This window comes from Lynx canadensis, chromosome B3, assembly GCF_007474595.2.
Source record: "Lynx canadensis isolate LIC74 chromosome B3, mLynCan4.pri.v2, whole genome shotgun sequence".
Taxonomy (NCBI): Eukaryota; Metazoa; Chordata; class Mammalia; order Carnivora; family Felidae; genus Lynx; species Lynx canadensis.
This window is the reverse complement of record NC_044308.2, coordinates 86,231,956-86,258,669: the sequence shown is the minus strand read 5'-3', so window position 1 is coordinate 86,258,669 and position 26,714 is coordinate 86,231,956. Positions and strand designations below refer to the sequence as shown.

The 26,714-nt window shown below is 37.5% G+C and overlaps 1 protein-coding gene across 2 annotated transcripts in view; it reads left to right on the top strand.

Annotated features, from left to right (window-relative positions):
* The first annotated feature begins 3,018 nt into the window (after positions 1–3,018).
* Positions 3,019–26,714, top strand: part of SLC25A21 (solute carrier family 25 member 21) — a 444,650-nt gene continuing 420,954 nt past the window's right edge. For both annotated transcript variants that reach the window (XR_004343804.1, XM_032593700.1), the window contains exon 1: positions 3,019–3,166. Coding sequence is in view for 1 of the 2 variants with exons in the window: in XM_032593700.1 (XP_032449591.1) it covers positions 3,097–3,166 (70 nt within the window). In the remaining variant the exon portion in view is untranslated. The remainder of the gene's footprint in view (positions 3,167–26,714) is intronic.

Genomic DNA, 26,714 nt, shown 5'->3' with positions numbered 1-26,714 from the left:
ATGTAGTTCTTAACCAAATAATCATTTTAAAATAATTTAATTTAAATAATCATTTAAAAATATAAGCTTGACACTTTAGCAGTTTTGCTCTGATATCAGGGCATTACAGTATTATATAAAAATAATAATAGAAAGAGTAATCTATCTAATGATAGAAAGGAAATCTGAAACAGTAGGTCAAGTAAATTTTCCTTCCCCCCCCCCCCCCCCAGTGCTAAACCTCCCAGAATTCCAATATTAGCTACAGGCAAATTTGGCTGCAGGTAAGAGATACATCCCATAATCAGAGCTCTTAGCACAGTGGGTATTTGTTGATTCTAGATTAACACTGGCTGAATCCCGGCTTCAGAATATTCTTATACCTAGACCTTATCTCCTCAACTATTCTAGAGGTGTAGGACTAGAAATCAGATGTGATGGCAGGCTTTGCTTATTTTACTCAAAAAAATCTGCTCTAGCCCAAAGAGGTTAATAATTGGTAGTAATTTTCTAACAGAGTATTTGGAACTATGTCTAGGAGGGTCTTCTCACTGAATCCATACAGGTGTTAAGAGACTGAGGTCTTAGTGACCATAAACCTGCACCTACCTCCTCTGGATAAGATATTCAGAGATTAAGGACCTCATGGAATTGGTGAAGGCTATCTTTACATTGATCCAACTGAAGGAAAAAAAAAAAAAAAGGCTATCTTTAAATCTTGATTTGGGAGTATCAAGGAGTATCTAAGGAAGGCAAAAGTTTTACTTATATTGCAATATGGTAGTATCTCCTCCATTAGATTATATGCTCCACTAGGAATTTTAACTGTTACATTGCCAGTACGTAGGAAAGTGCTGATACTTAGTTAAGCTTTCAGTGAACGAATCTAGAATTTTGTTCAGTGTGTGCCTTGGGGTTTAATAGTTGTGACATTATTTTTAACTTAAAAAAATTCTCCACTTATATATATGAAGAAATAAATTAATTTGGGGGCATTTAATTATTTTGGTTTTCTGTGTGACAGAATGTAGTTTGGCCTGCGGCTAATATTGAAATCTACAATCCTGTTGCTATTAGAAGAGGGAATTCTGGAATCAAATCCCAGAGACATTATTAACTTGTGGTGTGATCCTGGGAAACTCAGTGTCCTCACTGGACGATGAGGGAAATATTTCCTATGAGCTCTGAAAGTCTGATTTTAGTGCTTAGTATAATAACAGGTTCTCAGTATTTGTTGAATACGTGATTCTATATTGCACTTAATACTTCATATTTAGTTTGTAAAAGACTGAAACATTGCTCAAAAGCTTTTATCTAAGTAGCAAAAAGTTCTGAAAACTATTTCATGGCAAACATTTCAAACTTGGTAATTTTAATCAAATATTTGACCAAATATGAGAAAATTTATTTTTGCGTATCTGATCCACAAGCAGCAAACTCCCCAATTCCTTACTTTCAACAGTTTTGCCAGTCAGATACCATTATTACCAGCTTTTAATAGCTCTGCCTCAGAAATAAAAACAAAACATGAAACTAATTATTGTATTTTGCATATTTAAGTGGAAATCATATACAATAAGTTTTAATCATTACATTGCTGATACTCCACTGTTCTTGGCTTTTTCATAATTGGCAATTTCATATGGTTCAAAGTGAATATATTTAGTATTAAATAGTGTGTTTAAGAACTAATATGACAAGGGGCGCCTGGGTGGCGCAGTCGGTTAAGCGTCCGACTTCAGCCAGGTCACGATCTCGCGGTCCGTGAGTTCGAGCCCCGCGTCGGGCTCTGGGCTGATGACTCAGAGCCTGGAGCCTGCTTCCGATTCTGTGTCTCCCTCTCTCTCTGCCCCTCCCCCGTTCATGCTCTGTCTCTCTCTGTCCCAAAAATAAATAAACGTTGAAAAAAAAATTAAAAAAAAAAAAGAACTAATATGACAATAGGGGCTCCAAATCCTCTCCAAATACCTTTTACTGGTATCATCTCCTACCTGTTAGAGGTGTGGCAGGTATTTTTCTGAAATTTCATTATATTGTGTCTCTTCTACATAGCATTTGTAACTTGTGGTTTAAAAACAGTATAAATTAGCATTTATGTTTTGCCAAATATCCTAAAAGGCTAGTGTGAACAATTAAGTGTTTTATAGAGAGAATATACTGATAGTTCCTTAATGTTCCTTGATCATTTAGGTTCGTGGTTCACAAACTTTAACGCTCTTAAGAAATCACTGGAGAACTTACTAAAACTCAGGTTTCTGAGCCCCTTTACCCAGGGATTCTGATTCAGTAGATATGGGTGGGGCCATGAATTTGCCTTTCTTGCAAACTCTCACATCGTGCTTCTGTGCCTGGATGCTAAGTTCATACTTTGAGAATCACTGACCTAGGGTACCTATGACACTTCTCTGTAGTAATGCCTCTTCTTTATTTTGGTTTTTCAGTAAATAAAACTCAGGTTGATGAGTTGTGATAAATTCCCTTAAGCCAAAACCATTTTTGTGAAGTACTACATTAACCTAATTGCAAGGTAACTGCAAATGGGATTTGCGTTCTCGTTTCTACTGCCCACAATTTCAGGACAACTAACTCCAAAGAACTTATCCACCTGTCCGTTCTTTTAGGACCTCCCAGTGCGCCTGCTTGCCGGGAGGGCAAGGGTCGCCCCAGCCCGGGCCGCTAGGCCGGAGACGCTTCTTTACTTGCGTTATCAGAGGCAGCACGTCCAGCTTGACAAACCTTGCAGGCGGCTCCCGATAGGGAAGCGCGTGGGCGCCAATCTAGGAGACCAAACCCGCCTCACCGCGGCAGCCAGCCCGACCCCATCCGCGAGTCTTTTCTCCCCCGAGGTCCTTCTCGGAGCCCAGGAAGCCTAGCAGCGCCGAGAGAGCGCCCCTGAAAGGGTGCAGCGGGCAGGTTCGGACCCGCGGCACATCACGCGGCGGCGAGTGTGCGCCCTGAGCCTCCACCTCCGAGCAGTCGCCGGATTGCAGCCTCACTCGGCGCAAGGAACTGCCCAGCCCCGGCTCTCTCCATCGGGAGAAGCTGTGCAGGTCGGTAGCGAGGCCGGCGAGCTCGCCCACTCATCTCGGCCCACTCCGTCGTCCTGGGCGTTCGAAGATGTCCGCCAAGCCCGAGGTCGGCTTCGTGAAAGAGGCTTCTCGCCAGATCCTGGCCGGTGGTTCCGCTGGTAAGGCCGCCCCGCTAGGGGCCAGTCGCTTTTCCTTTAGCGTGTCGGAAAACTTTTCTCAGACAATCCTGGCATCCGAAGTTTCCCGTCTAAATGCAGCGCTCCAGGCGCAGCGCCTGAGCCCGCCGAGGGCCAGAGCAAAGGAAGCCGGGAGCCGGCGGTGGGAGGCCGGTGCCCCAGGTCAAGTCGCCGCCGCGCCGCCGCTCTCGGCTGCCCCGCCTTCTGCGCCCTCAGCCTGAAATGCAAGCTAGGCAGCCCCAAGGCCTGCAACTTGGAGGAGGCCTTGATTCCTAGCTGGTTACTTTACTTGAAGCGATCCAGCTTGCGTCAGCCTTAGCTCTGCTGTCATTTGCAGCCTCTTTCTTCTGGGCTCAGATCTTACATAACTCCTGCCTCCGTCATTAGAGTGTGTACCTCAGCACTCCACAGGTCTTCTTAGTGCAGAGATTGCTTGCTGGGGGCTATTCGTGCCTTAAATAGGCATATTAAAATTAAATGCATATGTTAACACACATAAACACCTTTGATATAAGGGGTTCACAATTTATGGAGAGTTACGTTGTGGGAAAAAAACTAGAAAAAATTTGTTGTAACTAATCATGGAAATAATTACTAAGTGTGGCTAGAGAAAATAAGAACCCATGAGATTATGTTGTGTGGATGTGTTTTAAAGATACTTTAAAATATAAATCATGAGTTGATTGAAAATTTAAGTTTTCATAGCTGTGACACATTTTTATTTTAAATTTATAAAGTAATTTATAAATTACTACAATTCACTCAGCACCATAAAACATTTTTGTAAGTGTAGATATTCTCTTAAGACGTTATACTATGGTAACTCTAGTAAATCATATGGAGAGAGTGACTAGATGTCTAATGTTTAACGTCAACTAGGAAAATTTATTTTCAAATACACTTGGACTTTTTATAAAGGCCTATTACAAATTATGACTAGTTATCATTATGTCGTGAACTATTTGCATCTCAGGAGTACCACAAGCAACCACATGTTATCAATCATGGTCTGTACAGTTTATAAGGATGATATGTCATTAATATGACCATCAAGGCATTCATCTCTTATATGTGATTATGCTTTGTCCATCCATAATTATGATGTCAGTGGCCACACTGTCTGCTTTTTTAGTTGTTTCCCAGAAGTGACGATGAATTTTCACCAATTTAGTCACCGGGTCAAATTCCACAATATCCCAGACCACCAGCCTGCCTGACTGGGTTGATTTCAGAGTCCATGACCCTGATCAAAGAAAACTTAGCTGTCCGAATGGGAGAGTAAGGCAAATTGGTGAACATCCTAATCTCTAATTAATGATTCAGAAGCATCTCTGTATTGGCTTAGATGATCATACTAGATCTTAGACACAGCTAAACTCAAGGGTCAAACTGTAACCTACTTACATGTTTTTGTTGGTTGATAAATATTTGGCACAAATGTGTGATGTCATCATATTCTTATAGTTGTAACTAATATGAATGAAAATTAGTATATGTGTAAGGTAAATTAAACATAGTGTGGTTGATTTATAGATTTAGTACTATGGAATCACTGATAAATGTTGAAAGTAATGTACACTTTCATAGTGAAAGGAGATCCTGTTTTCTACTTAGGCAATAAAATTTTCATAAAACTTTATATTTACTGGTTTTTAATAAATGCAGTATATTACATATACTAGGTAAAGGGCCAAAGAGAAATTAATATACAAGAGATGTGGAATTTTAATAAATATAGAAAATGCGTTTGAATCTCTAGCACTAAAGTTCTCATTACTGATAATGTCATCAAATGCGGCACCTCTGTGTGTGTATTATATGACCTTTTGAGGGTAAAGGTTAAAAATACATTTTGGCTTTCTTAAGGGGGAAAAAAGCTGGGGAAGTTTATTGCAGAAATACCAGGGAATCTCTTGGAATTCAAGGTCTGGATGCATTCCTGGAAGAGACTGGAACCAGGAGCTAGAGCACTGAGGAGAATTCAGGAAGTCATCCTTTACCTTTCCTCACGTTGTCAAATGGTTAAACATTTCCAAGGCAGCAGGTTCGTGGCGAATAGTAGGGTCACCAGTAATACTAATACAGCTGTTAGGATGGCTTGCCATATTTCCATAGATTTGTCTGGTAAGGAGTAAACATGCCCAAACGGGTTCAGATAGCTAATTACTTAGACAGGAAAAGCAGGTGATATGGTGGTGTCAGTTTCCTGTGTCCCTTATTCCATGGGCAACACCAAACTGAAGATGCCAGTTGGTAGATGGTATGAGCAGCGGGTCACTCTACCGTCGAGGAGGTGCCTCAGAACCACAGCCAAGCAGTTTTATTGACTTACACGGAAGGCTGCAGCTTCCCCCAAGTGGGAATGAGGTGGAAAGTCTTGAGTTCAACTGAAACTGGGGAGATACATGAGAAATGGCCTCATGGTAGTCTTCCCTAAGATAACAGGAGAAACAGCTTCTCTGCTCTTCCTCACCAGGCTGCTTATCTTCCCTTAGACCAGAAGAAATCATCGGGCATTCTGCCAAGACTCGAATCAGTCTGTGGCCTAGCCGTGTCCACAGGTTATGTGGAGATGTTCAAGGTTGTCAGTGTGCCATACTGTGGAGGTATTTCCCTGTGCTCTTGTGGTACCTTCAGACTTTTTTATTAAAACAAATTTTTCTTAATGTTTATTTATTTTTGAGAGAGAGAAAGACAGAGCGTGTGAGGGAGAGGGGCAGAGAGAGGGGGAGAGACAGAATCTGAAGCAGGCTCCAGGCTCTGAGCTGTCAGCACAGAGCCTGACGTGAGGCTTGAACTCAACAAACTGCGAGATCATGACTTGAGCCAAAATTGGACACTTAACTGAGTGAGCCACCCATGGGCCCCTATCAATCTTTTTTTTCTTACAATTGACTGCTATTTTCTGCTCTGCCATCCACATGACAGAATGTGGTTCCTAACAGCTCTTGAATTTACATTCTCTTCACTTCTATAGAGATAGTGAGAGACTAACTTGCTTTTTTTTTTTTTTTTTCCGTTTCTCATGTAAAATCCTGGGGGAAAGACTCAAGATGGCCCAGTTTTGGATAAGGGCCCACCTCTGCACCAATAAACGGATAGCCAGTGCCCATGTGGTTGGGTGGGGCCACAGTGGGCATGGGGATTTCGGGGGAGATTTATTTTCCAGAGAAGTTAGACACATTATGAGATAGGCAATAGATGTTTTTCATAACAAAATATGTCTGTCTTATATTAAAAGATGGTTTGTGATACTTGCATTTCAAAAACCAAAGAGATTGATACACTTACACTTGCTTGGACAGTATACATCTAAAGATTGGACTCGAGCTTGTAGCTATAGCTAATATGCTAATATGTAAAAGTATTGTTACCAATGGCAACTTTGTTTTATATGATGAAAGCTATGCCTAGGACAAGTCAGTATGTACTGAAGTTTTACAGAGCAGGCTTCTAGTCTGTATTTTCAGCTTCAAGTAATTGCATAAGTTTCACATGAAAGAATAGAAGCCAATGATGAGAACTTAAGGAAAATCAGCAAGGCCAAACACTGCAGAGGTGGTAAGGATGAGAGTGAGAAGAGGCCATTGGATTAGACCCTTGGTGCTCAAAGGGTGAGCCGTGGACGAGCAGCAGCAGAGACATGGTAGCACCTGGAAGCTTGTTAAAAATGTAGGGTCTCAGACCTCACTCCAGACCTGCCATATCAGAATCTGTATTATAGGAAGGACCTCAAGTCATTTGTTTGCACTTTCCAGTTTTAGATGCCCTGCATTAAAAGACTTTTGAGGAAAAGAGATTTTATAGAGGGGAATCAGATTTCAGAGGGTTACAAGTTAAAACATTCTTGGTTTTCACTGCTGACCAGAGAGAGAAGAATGAATTCTGTAAGCCTTATTATGTGTCCCCAGTTTAGCTGTCAGGCTTATTTACCACTCCTCTCCTACACATGCCTTTCAGTTTCTGCTAAATACTTGAATGTTACCTGTACCTTTCCACCTTTATTCCCAATTCCTGGAATGTCTTCCTCTTATTTTCTCTAGCTACTGAAATTCTACCCATTTTCCAAGGCCTAGCTCGAAAACTGTTTTCTGAAAGAATGTTGTCCAGATGGCCTCTACAGCCTCATGCAGCTCAACACTCTCATTAACATGTGAATAGCGCAAATAATAACTAACATTTATTGAGTAAATACTAAACGCTAGACCCAGTTCTAGCTTTAAATGGATCAACGTGTTTAATCCTCACCACAACTCCAGGGTAAAGAAACTGACCTACAGAGGGCCTAGTTAATTTGCCTATGGTTGCTCAAGCATGCAACCATTTTTGTAGGAAATCAGGATAGGAGAGGCACCAGAAAAATATCATTTACATTATCAGACATTTTTAGAATTTGGAGAGATCAAATCAAGTCTACTATCCCTTATTGTCTTTATATCTCTTTAATTTATATCCCTTAAAAGAGTTCTTTTATCTACAAACCATTCTTGTAGTCTTTCTGCTAAATGATAGGTTGTTCTCTCTAAACAATTTCATGTGTATGGGCACAAGATTAGCTTTTAGCTAAAAGAAATTCCCAGTCCATTCAGGGCCTGTATGTGAAGTTGGGCAGGTTGTACACTGAAAAAAAGGGCTCTGACCATTGGAGCAAGTGGAAGCTGAAATCTAGCCCATGCTGATTCATAATCCATGTATCCTAGAGTAGAGATGCATCCACCTGGGGGAGAAGGGACATCTTTTTCTATTACTACCAAATGTCGGGTAGCAAACCTGACAGCAACACTGACAGAATTCCCCCAAGCTTGCTAGAGTTCCCAAGGTACCTGGGCCTCAGTATTAGACATCATTCCCTTGTCTGCTCACCATCAGGGCTCCAGGAAGTTTCCCTTCTATGCACATGTCTTCCTTGGGGCCAGGAACTCAACTTTACCTCAGACCCTCACATTCTCCCTAACTATCAGTTTGGATTCTTCCATGTGTTTCCAGTGCTCATGGGGTTCTTCACATGAAATGTAGAAGCCTTTTAGGCTCACTCAGATGGTAATTCTCCCCAAGTTCCCACTGGACTTTCTGCCTCTAACATCAGAATTTTCCAGGGTCTTTGGCAAGTCCTCTTGGATTCCTGAGAGACATTGCTCTCCCAGAGCTTGTCAGGCTCCCTCCTGAGAGCATGCCTAGGCCCTGCCCACTGAATTCTCTTGCACATCTCTAGGACCCTCCTCCTTCTACCTCCCAGAATCTTATATTCTTAGAAGTCTGCAAGTGCTACTTAGAGAACTTCCTAGAGAATTTCCCCTCCTTATATTATTTACATAGTCTCCATGCATGCAGGACACTGATTTCCTCCCAGAATTTCCAGGCTCCTCACCAGCCCCACCCTAGTTCCTTGTATCTTGTAGGCACACCCCCATCACATCTCCAATCACAATTTTTATTTTGTGTGTCTTCCTGGAGATATTTCGGTGAAATTATTTAGTCAAACTATCCTGGAAACAGGTTTTCCAATTTTGTACTAGACACAGTTCAAGTACTTTGTGCAGTTTCTCATTAATCACCTTCAAGGGGTCAAATGACAAGGTGAAAGGAGAAACCTTTTTTAGGGGGAAGGAACCCTAGGATTCATGGATAGGTCTCTGGGAAATTAGCTATTGAGAGTATATATAAAATGTGCATTATACTGAGGGGAGAGAGTCAAGGCTTTCAACCTAAAAGGTAACTAAAATGGTATTGGATAATTTGAAATCTTATTTTTTTTAAACTCCTGGTCTTGTATGTCATACATATATATATATGATATATATCATATATATATATCATATATATATATATTCATTTTCACAAGAATTCTACTTTTGCTTGCTTTAACCCATAATAGTTAAAATACAGTTAAAAGAAGTGCCTTAATAGGCAGTATGTGTACTAGTCCTCTGGATTTTAATTTGGACTAAGTAATAAAAGGGTCGATGCACCGGGGGGGGGGTAATCAAGGTTAAAATTTTTATCAAGGAAAATTCTTGCACCCATTAGAATGGGTGCAAAGGAGGCACACATGTGATTTGGGTAAATGGCACCTTTGGAACTTCAGGATTTGGGAAACTGAAATTGTTTGATAATAAATAGCAGGTTGTAGTGAAACAGGTGAGCCTTTATGACACATCAGAGGGAGGCTGGAACCCATTATCTGGGTAATTAGGGAGGAAAAATTCCCCTTATTTCAACCACATAGGAGGAAACAACTCTACTGTTCAAATTAATTATAAAATACCTTTAAGGGATGCATTTTAATGAAAATGTAGTCTTATCTCTCTTAAAGGAAATCTAATTCTCAAAAGTATGCATTTAAGAACAAAATATGAACTGCATAACCACATTTCAAAGGATTTCCTGGTTTCCTTCACTGAAAGACCTTTAAAAAAATTTTTTTAATGTTTTTATTTATTTTTGAGAGAGAGAGAGAGAGAGAGGGAGGGAGGGAGAGGGAGAAAGTGTGAGCTGGGGAGACACAGAATCCGAAGCAGGCTCCAAGCCATCAGCACAAAGCCTGACGCAGGGCTGGAACTCACACACTGTGAGATCATGACCTGGGCTGAAGTTGGACGCTTAATTGACTGAGCCACCCAGGTGCCCCGATGAAAATGTAGTCTTATCTCTCTTAAAGAAAATCTAGTTCTCAAAAATATACATTTAAGAACAAAATATAAATCTCATAACCACATTTCAAAGGATTTCTTAGTTTCCATCACTGAAAGGCATTTTTTAATTTTTAAAAATGTTTTTATTTATTTTTGAGAGAGAGAGCGTGAGCTGGGGAGGGGCAGAGAGAGGGAGACACAGAATCCGAAGCAGGCTCCAGGCTCTGAGCTGTCAGCACAGAGCTTGATGCAGGGCTCGAACCCATGAACCGTGAATCCATGACCTGAGCCAAAGTCAGATGCTTAATTCACTGAGCCATCCAGGCATCCCTGAAAAACATTTTAAAAACGCATGTATAACATGTGGGTACGTGATTCAATTGACATAAAAATGTGAATCAATGTTTGCACAACATCTAAGGAACACTTTGTTAAACCAACCCTTCCTTGTCTCCCTTGCCCACGCACTGCCCACCCCTCCCAGTCTTGACTACAACATCTCAGAGCACTGAGAATCTGGTGTTTTAGGTAAAGCATAGTAGATGCTTGGAAATGTTTGTTGACTATACTAATGAATAAATATTAGAAGCATAAGCCACAAAATATATTATTAGGGTCCAACTCTGAAGAGAAAGAAGTATCCTGGGGTTCAAGCCATCAAACAACCAGTATTTGCAACAGAACTTTCTTTTCTTTCAACAATATTTTCTTTCCTTGTAATCATTTAGTAAATGAAATGAAAAAATTGTCTTCAGGTCTGAAGTGTCTGCCACCTTCTGAGGAAGAGGTCCATGATAATTTTTAAAATTTATGTATTATCTTGGGGCGCTTGGGTGGCTCAGTCGGTTGAGCATCCAGCTTCAGCTTAGGTCATGATCTCACAGTTTGTGAGTTTGAGCCCCGCGTCGGGGTCTGTGCTGACAGCTCAGAGCCTGGAGCCTGTTTCAGGTTCTGTGTCTCCCTCTCTCTCTGCTCCTCCCCTGCTCGTGCTCTGTCTCTCTCTCTCTCTCAAAAATAAATACACATTAAAATTTATGTATTATCTTTTGTTCCAGGACCCCAAAATGAAAAGAGATTCACAGATCATTTTCAAACATCTTTATGATTTAAGTAGACGGTATCTTAAAATGGCAATAAATGAAACTAGGTTAAGGGACTTCTATGGGATTCTTAACTGTTTTAGAATTTAACTGCTTTTCCTTATTAATTTATTTTTCTTTTGGTTTTAAACTATTCTATTTGTGTCAGTTATTTCCATACTTTGACGTGATCAAGGTTTATGCCATTCTAAATATTCTATTAGATCTCTATCTTTTGATCCCTTGTATCACTTTGCTGGGACTGTCTGAACAATGTACCACAAAGTAGATGGCTTAAAATTCCAGGAATTTATTGTCTCACAGTACTGGAGGTTAGAAGTCTGTAACAAAGTGTGGGCAGGGCTGGTTTCTTCTGGAGGCAGCAAGGGAGAATTTGGTCCATGCCTCTGTCCTAGCTTCTGGTAGTTGCTACCAATCTTTGTGTTCTTTGGCTGTTATCACATGGCTTTCTCTTCCCATCTGTCTCTGTGTCTGTCCAAATTTCCATCTTTTTATAAGGGTATCATTAGATTAGGGCCCACTCCAATCCAGTATGACCTCACCTTAACTTGATTACATTTGTAAAGACCTATTTCTAAATAAAGTCACATACCAGAGTTTAGGAATTGAACATATCTTTTTTTTTGGGGGGGGGGTACGCAATTCAACCTACAACAGGCATTTGATTGTATTTTTCTCTTCATGTTGTAATTCTCAAGTTAGTGTTACTTATCTCAAGCCATGGTCCTATGTTTCTCTTCCTTTCATTGTCAACCTTTGTGGAAAGTTCTTCACTTCGTTTCCAACCTACTATAATTGGCATATCTGTCTTTCCCTTTCTGCCCAAACTGTTAACTACTGCTTTTCATTCCTAATTTTACCTATTCTTTGTAAAACTTCACATCTCTGACCAATTTTTCTCTTTAAAGTTGTCTCTGCTATTGACTGTTATCTTCTTCTTCATATCCAATCACTTCTTTACTGTTTCCTTTGCTGGTTCCTCTTTTTTCCTTTCCTCAAAAATTGGCATTCTCTGCTCCACACACTCTGAGCTCCCCGAGCAAGCCCATCTGCTCTCTGGCTTCAGTATTATCCATTTGCAGGTAACTCCCTGATATTTCCAACTTCTCTGTGTCTTGCAGACTCAGATTTCTAACTTATACAGTAAAAATATCATGGGATCAAGAGTTATGTGAACTCTTAGTGATTTTCAAAGGTAATGTTTTAGAGGTAAATTTTGAAACTAATATTAGACCATCAAATACCATTTTCTCTTTGTTGTATTGTTGTACTCACCCTTATTTTGAGTTGTCTTTCTCATTCATTCTTTTTGTTAACTTAGCGGGTTACAACTGACCTTTTCTGGGTGTTTGTTTGGGTTATATGGATCTTTCCTAATTATTAGATAATTAAGATCAGACAAACAGGAAACAGTAAGATAAATCTTAAGTGTTCACATTTACTGAAGATTACTATGTATAAAGCACCTTACTTTGCTTAAATGATTGATATTAATTTGTAATATCTTGAGGATGAGGAAAGTGAAGCTTGGAGAAATTAAAAACTTGTTCAAGGCGAGTGATGGAACATGAACTCAGACTCTGTTTTCTTTGCTTTCAAAGTTTGTATTCCTACCCGCTACCTCACCCTGCCTCATGGGGTGCAAAATGAGAAACCAGGTTAGCAGCCCCATACAGAGTATTGTCTCCATAAGACCTTTTTTCCTTCAGGCTGGGTTAAATATTGTAGCTGCTCAAGGAACTTGTGCACTGATGAACAATCAGGATCTGCCTCTGGTGCAACCTGGCTCTTCCTTGTTTTTGCCAGATCTCTAAATGTCAGCCATAGTACAAGTATAAAATTTTCCACTTTACCCATCAGAGGACTTTGTCAGCATTGACAGGGCTATCTCTTTTGTGTCATTCCCTGTAGACGATTGATTAGGAACAAGTTGAGCCCCAATCCTTGGGTAATTGTTAATTAAAACCTGTACAACTAGGTAAGACACCAGAATGACTCACTGAAGAAAGAGCAACCTCAGAACAGACTGAATGAGCCTGGCTGTGAGAGAGGAGGGAATTGAAGTTGCATAAAATAGGTTTGTTTTGAGTTTTTCCTTTTGCAGTAATTTGGTAGCTATAGGTGAGATGCAGGGTGAATTTAGTTGATTGTCTATAAAAACTAGAATGGACTATTTTAGGGGGAAATACAACTTTGGAAAAATTATAATGAAATATGTTTCAATAGAATTGAATGGCACCTAAAAAAAAATTAACCCCCAAAAGTTTTACATTATGTGAGAGAGAGAGGGAGAAGTGCCAATGAGCTAATATTTCTTGAAAATTTATCATAATTATTAATAAATAACAATAAATATTTATGAGTCATAAAATGTGCCAAAATCAGATTAATACAGTTATGGAAAATATTATTTTTGTTCTTGTTGATGTGGCTGTTGTTGTTGTTGTTCTTCTTCTTGTTTGGAGAATGATTGTGGAGATAAAATACTTTGGAATAAATTATAGGCACCTTTCCAGAGACTCAACAATGAGCAGAGTTATTTTGGAACTTCTTTCTAGTGCAATGCATTTGGTTGACTACTGTATCACAGTGGACAGTCACATCTGAATAGAACCTGTGCAGACCTATTCTGCATTCTGTCCTTGTGCAGACCTATAGATGGCACTGTCTTCCTATAATTTTGGTGATTTACTTAAAAATAAAAAAAGAAGGAAAAGCTTTCTGCAGACAAAGTTAGATGTAGAAGTGTGTTAACTTCTAATTAGATTCCACCATTATAAAACATTTGGAACATGTGCCTGGCAATAGATCGGATAGAATTATGCATTTGAAAAATGTGAAGGACTGTACTTTGGAATTAATTTTTTCATTTAATCATGATTCTTAACTATGTATGGAAAAACAAGGTTATGTATGTGAATAAGAGGGATGGGCAATTATTTTTATTGCTATAATATTTATTTCCTCTGTTGTGGTCTTGCTTTTGAATTTAGAGTTTTGGATCAAACAAAAATTGTTGATAAGCTTAGCATAAATGTAACATTCATTGCTTGTAGCTCTTGGAGATTACCTTGTGGGAATGAACCTCCTAGATTCCATAGTTTTGTTTCTCTAAATTCTCAGGGTTAGAGTGTGTATTATACTAATTGTAAATTATAAGCTGCTGTGAGCAAGATCTAGAGTGCCAAATGCATAGTTCTTTTTATTTATCTATCTGGGGCAGCCACTCAAAATGCCATTTCTTGGCATTTCTTGGCTTTAATGTAAGGAAGTGAGGGAGATGTAAAAGAATGCATTTCTTAGAAGTTCCAAACAGAACTTTTTTTTTCTTTTAGGTACATAGATTCTGTGTGGAATTAATGGAAATTCCAAAAGTCCTTGCTACTGTAAATGAGCTTCTAACCACAAGATGGCAGTGTAACTTGACCATGTGTTTTAAAACATAAAAAAATGATTAGTAAATTAAACATGTTATTTCTTTCTCTCTTAATGAGAAATGTATATAGCTATGAAATTTTAGGAAAATTATAAAGAAGGTGAATATTGAAAATACTTAGTATAGAAATATTAAAGACTCTTTAGTGATTTATTTTGAGTAGTGGGGGCTTTTTTAGTTGACCTAAGAAAACATTTATTTCATATTCTTTTAAGTTGAAAGTAGAAATGTGATCATATCAAAATTGGAAAGCATATCAGCAACTTTCTTTTACAGAGCAATATAGTCTCATGTTTGCCTGATCAAGCATCAAGGAAGGACAAGACCTTTTGTTTCCTTCATGTTTTTGTAGAGATCTGCATTAGCGTATACTTTCTATGGTTTTGAGCATACACGTGCTGGGGATTAGAAGCTAACAGAGAAGCAAAGAAGGGAAGGGAAGAAAGAAAAGTAGAGACACTGGTTCCTAAGTTATATGGAAAGAAAGCAGTGTTGATGATGTCTATGTGACCCTGCCAGATTTATATATTCCATAGTTTAAAAATGTATCATCTGTCCATTCAGTAGGTGTTTTTAAATAGGCGTTATCCAGTATTACTTGTGTTCGTTTTCATTGATATGCTGACATACTATCTTCTGTTTTACTCTACATGGATGCCTTTCACAATTACCTTAGTTTTTTTGTGTGTGATTAATTTAAAAGATTATACTGGATTTATTTCTTGTTTTTTAAGTCTGGCAAAGAGTGTGCCCCTGGGAATGCAAGCTGGTGCAGCCACTCTGGAAAACAGTATGGAGGTTCTTCAAAAAACTAAAAATAGAACTACCCTACAACCCGGCAATTGCACTACTAGGTATTTATCCAAGGGATACAGGTGTGCTGTTTCGAAGGGACACATGCACCCCAATGTTTATAGCAGCACTATCAACAATAGCCAAAGTATGGAAAGAGCCCAAATGTCCATTGATGGATGAATGGATAAAGAAGATGTGGTATATATATATAATGGAGTATTACTCAGCAATCAAAAGGAATGAAATCTTACCATTTGCAACTACGTGGATGGAACTGGAGGGCATTAAGCTAAGTGAAATTAGTCAGAGAAAGACAAATATCATATGACTTCACTCATATGAGGACTTTAAGAGATAAAACAAGTGAGCATAAGGGAAGTGAAACAAAAATAATATAAAAACAGGGATGGGGACAAAACATAAGAGACTCATAAATATGGAGAACAAACTGAGGGTTATTGGAGGGGTTGTGGGAGGGGGGATGGGCTAAATGGGTAAGGGGCACTAAGGAATCTACTCCTGAAATCATTATTGCACTATATGCTAACTAATTTGGATGTAAATTTAAAAAATAAAATAAAATAAATAAATATGTGATTTGGACTTAAAAAAATATAAAAAACATGTAATGTTGACTAATAAAAACAGGTTGAATAGTGAAAAAAATAAGTGTGCCCCTTTTAGGTAGAGACCAACTCTTATTTATTTTGTATCTCCAGGCCTTGCACAGTGCTTAGAAGATAATATCCACTCAATACATCTATTTTTATTCAAATTACATTCACCACAAAGCAGTACAATTCTTTTGAGACATATTTTGCTTGTGTGCCCCTGTCTGACCAGCCATAAATATAGCAAAGATAAAGAAAATATCTTCTATTTTAGAAACCAAGTGCTGGGGTACCTGGGTGGCTCAGTTGGTTAAGTGTCCAACTTCAGTGCAAATCATGATCTCATGGTTCATGGGTTCGAGCCCCGCATCCAGCTCTGTGCTGACAGCTCGGAGCCTGGAGCCTGCTTTGGATTCTGTGTCTCCATCTTTCTCTGCCCCTCCCCTGCTCATGCTCTCTCTCACTCTCTTAAAAATAAACATTAAAAAAATTAAAAAAAAAAGAAACTAAGTACTTTGAACTCATTTGTAGCATCTTATTTTGCTGATAGTTGAGGGAATGTGGAGTGATAGTTTCTCAGAGCTGTACTGAAAATAAAACTTTTATTTTTTGACCAAAGGTATATTTAAATGCTAAACAGTGTGATTTGCTATAATGGAATACAGTGAAACCTTGGATTGCAAATAACGTGTTTGTGCAATATTCATTTCTAATGAATTTTACCTTGATGAATGAAGTATTGCAATATGAATAATACATGATGCTGAATGTCACATGATCAAAACTGAGCCAATGGTTCTTCTCTTTCCCCATCTCTCTCGCTTGCTGCAGGATTATGAGTGATTGTCTCTCATGCTTGGATGCTCGATCTCAGGCCACTATGTTTGGCAAAAGTCAGTGATTTTTCAGAATGTTGGAAAGTGCCCACAACTGGCACTAGTGTACTTTTTGTCACTTGAAATCACCTACCGACAGTCCTTTGCTTTTCCATCCAAGAGTAAGCTTAGGAATGCTTTGCTTCATTCTAGCTCAGGCTGCCTGCAGATATAGACCCTTTCCTCTGCTGCCTTATTGCCAGTTACATTAAATACAGTATCTGACAAGAATTTATTAATACTGTGCTGTAGTCAACATCCTTATGAGCATGTACAATGGCTCCCATGCAGAAAAAGATTCAATTGAGCCAAGAGATAGCAGTGATTCTGTTGTCCTACACAATAACTCTCCTCTCTCTTGTCTCCCTCACCAATCATGAAAGTTTTCAAAGGTAAGTGCAGGTTAATTTGTTTATTGTTCTTTATATTTTGTATTTTCTTTATTATTTTGTATTATATTACACAATTGTAATCATTTATATATGAACATTTTTGGGTTGTAGAGCAAAGCATCTGAGTTTCTATGATTTCTTATGGGGAAATTTGCTCTTATATACAAGTGCTTTGGATTCCAAACATGTTTCCAGAACAAATTATGCTCGCAAACCAAGGTTTTACTCTATTTGACATGTAATCAATACAAGATGCACAGTTCTGCTTATGAGCAACTCTACACAGAAATATTTTATATTGTAAATTCAAAAAGGAAGTCTATCACTTTTCATTATTCACATGTTAGAAATGGATGGCAAACTTTTTGTAGATAAGTTAAAATTAAAAAAATATATGAAAACATTGATCTACCTCATTTTTGTTCTTTATTGACAAAGAAAGAAAATGGGGCACCATTTTCAATAGTGCACTTTACCTTATGAAAAGAGTCGAGATAATAAGGGAAGTGGTCTCCTGTGGGGATTCTGATGCTTTACTGCCTGGCATTAGATCCCAACTTTGATACTCACTAGGTGTGTTACTTTAGGCAGGCAATTTAACGTTTTTGTACTTTATACTTATAAAATAGGGATACATTGCTATCTACTTCATAAAGTTGTTAGAAGGGTCAGATGGGTTGATACATGTGAAGGCTTATCATTGTGCCTAGAATTTACTAAGTACTCAGTAAATATTAGTTACTAACATAAAGGGAAAATATAAAAGTATTTAGACATATTCTAGGAATTTAAAGAAATCTTCATAGATGAGTGACATACTATATGAATATATGCTAACTATAATTCTGTTCTACAATTTATAATGTAAACTGTATGTTTCTGTTTACCTTCTAGAAACCTAACCTTATTTTTGCTTAACTGTTTGTTGGTGGTAGAGTTTTGTTTTGTTCTCAAACCTGGATATCATTAACTTAATCTTATTTTTCAACAGAAATTTTTAATATTTTTATTTCCAAAATGGAGTCATTAGGTTTCATTTTCAATATTCCATAGTGGGCCTATAGGGATGATTTTCAGTTTATATCCCAGTGGACACCCTATCAAATAACTTGGGTTATTCCCTTCCCTCAAGACCTACTTTTTTTTTTTTTTTTTTTAGAGAAGGGGATTAATACTTTTGTAGGTATTTTATTATATTTATCATTCATAATAACTTTGGGGATCTTAAAATCGCAAAGTACCATTTGGAGCAAATTATTTCAAGTATTATTAATCAATACAGATAATAAAGACCTTTTCTTTAATGTGGTTATTTCCGTATCCCATGCCAGTGAGAAAGAGACTGACCACCTGATTGACAACTAAAGGTTTATAGATTAAGAAGGGTTAGTCGTTTTCTCAGGAATTGCAAGCAAAATTATTACCCAAGTTTGTAATTAACCATCTCTCCTTTTCTCATTAGTTTCTGAATTTTTTCTATGTCTCAGCCCCAATGTTCAGCATTCTCACTGAGGGGGCTGTCCAGGGCTTTCCACCAAAGCGCCTCGTGACTTTCTGACTCTCATCAATAGCTTCCTAATCTGACTTTTGAAAACCCTGATTTTGTTCTAGAAAAATTTTATTCTTGTAGCTAACCTGATAAATTTAATTAGTTGTACTTTATTGTGTGGGATAGGCCTCAAACTGTGCCTTTTCCCCAGAAAAAAGTTTAAGTTATGATAGGCCAATCAGGAAAAAGGTTTTGAGCCACCTACAAAATAAACTGGCTTTGTCTGCTTCATTGCCCCAAATGTTGGAGAAAGCCCAACAGGTATCTTTTGTGGAATCCCAAGTATCGAATCTTTGCTGTTAATGCTTATGGAATTGTTAGTCAAATGCCTTCTACTCTTTTCATCCTGGTTTCTTCCAAACAAACACATGCGCGTGCACACACACACACACACACACACACACACGAAAATACTTTCCAGCTGGGCTTTAAGCAGCTATCCTATTATTTATATCCTGACATTATTATTATGTTTCTGTGTATACAATCTTCTATTAAAAATATTTTTAAATTAATTCTTCCTAATGTCCATGAATTCATTCAGAAAGCTTTTCTTAAGTGTCTTGTATATAGCAGGCCCTGTGATAACAGGTATGTGTGGCTGATCTGATTTTAACCATGAGGAATGTTCAGCACAGAAAGGGTGGGAATACTTAACTGAGTCTGTTTGCCAGAAGGCGGGTGCTTAGTTCACCAAGCTTCACTAAAATTTGATATTTTGCTTTCGCAAGCTGGTTAGAAGCATTGCGTTAAAATACTGCCAAATTTTGTCTTTTTTTTTGTCCGAACTTTTTTAACTTGAAAAAGGAATTTCAATGTGTAAAAATTTCCATTATAAGGCCACCTGTAAACTTAAAACAGTCAAACTGTTTTTTCAGCTGCCTGCAGCTCTGTTTCTCAACTGACTAACACTGACAGATAAAGATGGCTTTCCCCTGAGAAGGATTGTTTTGTTTGTGGTTATTCTGTCACTACCAGGAGGGACAGCTCCCCTGATCTGTAGGGAATGCAGAGATGCAGTTTACAGACAGAATCATATGCTGACTAGCAACTAGAAAATAATAGTCAAATAATGATTTCATTGTTCCTTCCTGTGTCCATGACAACTAAGAGGTATGCAGCTAGACCAGGACACTGCCTGGGAATGTTCTTTTCCTCAAATGCTACTAGTTTGAGAAAGTTAACAATTTATTCTGACAATCAGGCTAAGAAGAGAAAGGACATTTCCAGTGTCTTGCTAATTTCAATGTTTTTATATCCCAGAAGCTAATCCTTCTGTCACTTCTATTCACTAGCCCTCTGACTTGCCTTTTTAAAAAAATTTGTCTTATGGCCCAGTTTCCACCATGATGGTAGTCAGTGATGAAGAGTTCCTTCTCTGGAGTTGGACAGAGTTGTCTTTGAGTTCTCTCTCAGCCAACTAACAGCGGTAGGACCTGGGGAGAGTTTCTTTTTTTTTTCTTTCTAAATTTTTTTTTTAATGTTTATTTATTTTTGAGACAGAGACAGAGCATGAATGGGGGAGGGGCAGAAAGAGAGGGAGACACAGAGTCGGAAGCAGGCTCCAGGCTCTGAGCCATCAGCCCAGAGCCCGACGCGGGGCTTGAACTCACAGACCGCGAGATCATGACCTGAGCTGAAGTCGGATGCTTAACCGACTGAGCCACCCAGGCGCGAGAGTTTCTTAATCTTTCGAATCTTCATGTCCTTATTCGTAAAGTAGGAATTAGTAACAGAATCTTTCTTCATAACATTGCTGCGAATTAAATGAGATAATGCACATAAAGTGCTTAGCTGGCTGCTGGGCACAAGTAAGCACTCCCTAAATTGGCAGTTAGTTGTGTTGTTAGCAATCTCCTGTACAAGACTATAAACTTCCAAAGCAATGGGTCTCAGCCTTGACTGACCTGGGTAACTTTAAAAGACCCTGATACCAGAGCCACACTCCATATCAACTAAATCAGCATCTTGGGGTGTTGGACCCGGGGCTTGGCATTTTTAAAGCATTTCAGCTGATTCCTGTATGCAGCCAAGGTTGACAAGCACTGTCCCTAAAGATGGGGCTTGTATCATATTAAAACACTGAGACAAAAATGTATGAAAAGCTTACCAATGTGGATATTTTGAAAAATATAAGTCAGTATAATCTAGAAAAAAATAAAAAGTGACCATAGTACCTTGCATATTTTATTTTAAGTATTTTGAGTAAAAGTGAATAGGGAAAAGCCAAGTTAAGTATTTTTCAAGGGGCTGCTTTTTATTCCCATCATAGAGAGAAAATCTACATAGAAAGAAATGGAAAATTATAAAATATGTAGGAACCCAAAGTTTGAATGTGAGCAAGTTATACAAGTGGAAAGTACAATAAAACAAAATTATTTTTATGCTTTAGTGGTTCTTTTTGGAAAAAAAATGGAGATAATTGACAATCATAAAGACAAGTCTGCAAAGATCAGTATAATTCAAACACATCCTGCTTAGTTCATATCTGTGTTTGTTTGAATTTGAAGGAAAGTATCAATGGCAGCACAAGAATACATGCTTTCATATTACTTATGTTGAATCAGCATCTTTAGCCATTCATTATAGTATTAAACCTTTTGGAATGGGAAAGCAAAGATCCAGGAAAAGCTCAATTGATTAACTATATAAAAAAAAAAACTTGAGTTTCTTCTTGGTAATTCAGAAGACATTAATTATTAAGTTTTCAAGGTCTTATAAAGTTAAAAAACAATGAAAGCACAAGACTTAACTTTTCCACAGGGATTTCTTAGCCTCAGTTCTTTATTTCCAGTATGAATTTCTCTATATTCCAGCATATCACATTATTTTGGTAAGCAAATTATTTTAATTTTAAACTTCTTCAAAAGAGTGTTTTAAAATAAATACTTCATCTCACATTCAGTATCTTTCTCTGTGTCTACAATTTTCACCTATGTATGTTGTTGATAATCATCATCATAATCACGCTTGTTTACTACTGCTGGTTTTCTAGATACTTTTGTATGTATGTTCTCTTTCAGTTCTCATAGTACCTCAGGGAGGACGCAGTTCAAGAATTAGCCTCATTTTCTACGTGGGAAAACTGAGGCAGTTTATTAGTAGGCAGTTTCAGTGGAACCAGGGCAAAGATCTTGTTTTCTAGTCAGATATTCCTTTCACTAACTTATTCATGCATTTATCAAGCATTATCAAGCTGCAGATATGTGTCAGATGGAGTTGTAGGCCAATGGGCATCCAAGATGAGTAAGGCACACTTGTTGCCTTTAAAAGAGTTGTGTACACAGTGTCATGAATGCGTTTTGAAATTCTTAGCCTGTGTCTACCAGGACACAGAATCCGTGACCAGAAATTGCCACGGCCAAAGCTGTCAAGTCTTCCAAGACATAGGCAGGAAGAAGAAAAGAATTGAGGTAGTTCAGAAACCCATAACTACCATTTTCTAGTTACGTTTTGTGACAGCCTACTAGACGCAAGATCAGCCTAGACTCTCATATCCCTTGTAGCTGAATTTTCTGGTGATTTCTGCCACATTACGGAATGTTATGTTGTTTTTCTAACAATGTATTATTCTGTGATGCTTCAGTTTGTTTTTCTTCAGCTTTTCAATGGCTAATGCTCATTTTAGTTTTGGCAGAAACTTGGGAAGATGAAGCATTTTGGTTTATTTTTAATGCTAATTCATCTCAAGTAGTTAGCTGGTAGTAGTGATCCTGTTGCAGAATTTAAAATATTCACACTTACTAGACACAAATTAAATTTTGCAGTAAGCTACAGAGTTTAAGTTTAATTAAACTCTCTTCAAAATACATTCTTTTTTTTTTCTTTTTTTTTTCTTTTTTTTTTTTTTTTTGCTAATTGTAAAGTCCTGGAGTAAAGATATTGCTTTAACTGTGTTTTGTAATTAGCCATATTCATGTTACTTCAAAGCATAAAGCAGGAGTCAATTAAATGGATAGAACTATTTTCGTTCTTGTTGAGGATTCATACTTGCCCTAAAGGAAGGAAAGTTCAGAACAAATATTATTAAGTTTTTCAGTTACTGAGTGGAAATATTTTATGTTTTGAAAATTTTCCTTGAATATTTTGCAAAGATAAAAAATATTATAAAGAGGTAAAGGAATAACATTTAATGTTGAAAAGTTAAAATGTAAGTATTGTTAAGCAGCAAATAAATATATCTCTTACTCTTATGTGAAACTATTTTAAGTTAATGTCAATAAAGTTTAAATTAGTTCAGACTTTTCTTATTAGAATAAATGTTTCCTTTTAAAATGCATGATAATCATAATCAAGACAAAATTTGTCCTGTTATTTATTTTCAAAATGATTGTACATGTTTAGCAGACTTTTGATTTAAATCCCCAGTGATATATTGGAGACAGATGTTTAGATGACCTCATGTTTAAAGTAATGTTATATTTGGACACAAGATTAAATTTTCCTTAAAATCTTTCCTTATAAGTTGAACGTGTGGTAGTATACAAAAACTAATCAATGATTTGCAGTGGATTAATGCAATTCCTGTATTTTAAATAAAAATTTCTATTTTTTTATGGAGTTCCACATAGTACAAAAGAGCTGATTATGAAACAGCTGTTTACAAATGAAAATATTGTTTTTGGCTGGCCAGCTAAATGGGAAACAGATTTGAAAAGTTCCATGAATTTGAATGCAAATTTACCATATCATTTATACTGAACCAAAGAACGTTGGTAAAAGACTGCAACATAGTTTACCAAAAAAATTCAGTTGAAGACTGTTGTGGAGGATATAATATAAACGATTTAAAATAGTTTTTCCTTTTTCAAAAAGTAATTTTCCTCATGAAAATCAATATAATATGTAGTTAGTATATTGGCAAAGTTTTTAAGGAACTCATAGAGAATATTTGACATTTCAATGAAGAGAAATTAGCAGATGGGGCAATTAGAAACGTGTAGGTAATGGAGTAGAGTAAAATAGATAAAAGATAAGAGGTGTTATCCAAAGATAGTAAATTAATGTATGTGACAGATGTGTTTAAGGTAGAGCTATATAGCTATTAGCATATTGACATTTTCATCAGCATCTAGAATGTTTTACTGGATATTACATTGCTATGGAAATTATAGATCAACTGAATTTTTCAATTTTATCCAGTTGTTCTGGCATTAGGCAAATATGTAAATTCACAAGTCAATGTTTCTTTCTTTTTCTTTTTTTTTTTTAAAGTAAGCTCTGTGCCCAACAGGCTTGAACTCATGACTCCAAGATCAAGAGTCGCATGCTCTGCGAACTAAGTCAGCCAGGTGTCCCTGCTATGGAAATTGTAATTTAAAAAATGTGGTCTGCAAGGAAAACCTATATGTTTTTTGTCAAATTTTAAACAGTTATTAAGAATTATTTATTTTGGAGATCAGTTTCCATAACAATAAATAAGACATAAAGGCTTTATCTTACTAATTTTGAATATGACTCTGAATGCCAAAGTACATAATTTACTTGACATGGTAGATCATGAGTTAAAACTTCTAGGAGCACTATTGTCGTTTCTTTTTCTTTATCTCTTCTATTGTCTTTTTCCTTGTCTCAGTGTTTTGAAGGTGGGATTATATTTCTTCAGTAGATTTTTAAAAAAATCACCTGGGGAATAAATGCCTTTGGGAGGTGAGATATTATATCTGGTTCTGTTACTTTAATAGAGTAACTGATAACTCCCTAAGAGGTTGATGATCAATCAAGAGAGAAGCAAGTAGAATATGTGCAAAATATTTTAAGAAACAAGCTTTGGGGCAAAACAAAGACAAAAGGAATCTAGCAATCCAAGCAACATAAATAAAAGTTTTTAAAAGTGGATTACTGGGGTGCCTGGGTGGCTCAGTCAGTTAAGCGGCCGACTTCGGCTCAGGTCATGATCTCGCGGTCCGTGAGTTCGAGCCCCGCGTCAGGCTCTGTGCTGACAGCTCAGAGCCTGGAGCCTGTTTCAGATTCTGTGTCTCCCTCTCTCTGACCCTCCCCTGTTCATGCTCTGTCTCTCTCTGTCTCAAAAATAAATAAACGTTGAAAAAAGTTTAAAAAAAATGGAATACTATTTTATTGACATTGATGGGTGTGTCCTTAATGGATGACACAACTCTAGCATGCTTGAATTGTTTTATACATTTTCTGTTGAGTGTCAATTGCTAAGGAAGCCCTGTAAAACTAATTTATTGACATACAGATAGGCTAAATGGTAATAGACTCTAACTTTTGCAGAAGTGTTGATGCCTTTTGGCTACTTTAATGATATATCATTCACTTTAGAGAATAACAGAGATAATTGCCAGATTAATTCCTAGATAAAGCAGACTACACAGTAGTGATGGCTTACACTATATGATCTCATTCTTTTTTTTTTTTTTTTTTTTGGCATTACTCGAGATCCTATAATGTAGTGATGTATAAAAATCAGACATCTGGCACAAATGAAGATGCATTTGGGAGCCACTAAAGGAGGTTTTCTTATGTACTTATTTGCTTATATTTCAGCCTAATATATTCACATACTTGACATCAGCAATAAGAAAGTTTTAAAGAAAATCAGCTGATGTTTATGCTTCCAACAGGGAACTAAAATTGGGATTTTTGCATATGGGCAAAATTATATTTTGGAAAGAAATGTAATTGACACAAATGAATAAATAGTAATACGTAAACATAAATGTAACATTTTAATATTCTAGTTTTAAAAAATCAGCGCCATACTGATTTTGTCAGACGCGTATTGCCATGTATCTGCCATTACAGAATCATACAAAATAGTTTCACTCCTTGAAAATCCCTGGTGTTCTACGTATTCATTCCCACCCCTACAACTTCTGACGATCATGGCCTTTTTTTGCTGTTTTTCTTTTTTCAGAATGTTATGTAGTTGGAATCATATAGTATGTAGCCTTTTCAGACTGGCTTCTTTCACTAAGCAACATGCATTTAAGGCTCCCATGTCTTTTCTTGGCTGAATAACATTCCATTGTATGGGATATATCACAACTTGTTTATTGATTTATCTATTGAAGGACATCTTGCTTACTTTCAAGTTTTGACAATTATGAGTAAAGCTGCTATAAACATTTGTGTGTAGAGTTTTGTGTGGATATAAGTTTTCAGCTCATTGGGTTAATACCTAGGAGCGTGATTGCTGGGTCATTGAAATATTTTTAAGTAAACTTAATTGTAACAATGTCTCTGGTTCATAGGAATATCCACACCTTTAGATAATAGCAAGAGAGACAAATTTCATTTCCTGGATTCATACAGTTGAATTCTGGATAAATAAATAGGCACTTTTTGATTCCTCCTGCATAGTATACATAGGCATGAAAGGCTGTTCAAATTCTTGCTTTTGCTGTTTTTTTTTTAGTTGTTGAGATTTCAAGGTGAGATAAACATAATTTGATAAGAGCATTACAATTAATAGTCGAGGATGGGTCATCTTTAAATTTTTTTTAATGTTTATGTATTTTTGAGAGAGACAGAGCATGAGTGGGGGAGGGACAGAGAGAGAGAAGGAGATACAGAATCCTAAGCAGGCTCCAGGATCTGAGCTGTCAGCACAGAGCCCGACGCGGGGCTTGAACCCATGAGCTGTGAGATCATGACCTGAACTGAAGTTGGACACTTAACCTAATGAGCCATGCAGGCGCCCTGAGGATGGCTTAAATACTTTTTGATGTCGTCTTAAAAACGGTGGAGAACAGGGGCGCCTGGGTGGCACAGTCGGTTAAGCGTCGGACTTCAGCCGGGTCACGATCTCGCGGTCCGTGAGTTCTAGCCCCGCATCAGGCTCTGGGCTGATGGCTCAGAGCCTGGAGCCTGTTTCCGATTCTGTGTCTCCCTCTCTCTCTGCCCCTCCCCCGTTCATGCTCTGTCTCTCTCTGTCCCAAAAATAAATAAACGTAGAAAAAAAAATTAAAAAAAAACAGTGGAGAACATAGCACATAGTAAGATGACTACTACAATATAGACAGGAGATTGGAGTGTCTCACTAGGTTACTGAAGGCTTATTTCCTTTTTTTTAAATGTTTTTATTTATTTTTGAGAGAGACAGAGCATGAGTGGGGAAGGGGCAGAGGGAGAGGGAGACACAGAATCCGAAGCAGGCTTCAGGCTCTGAGCTATC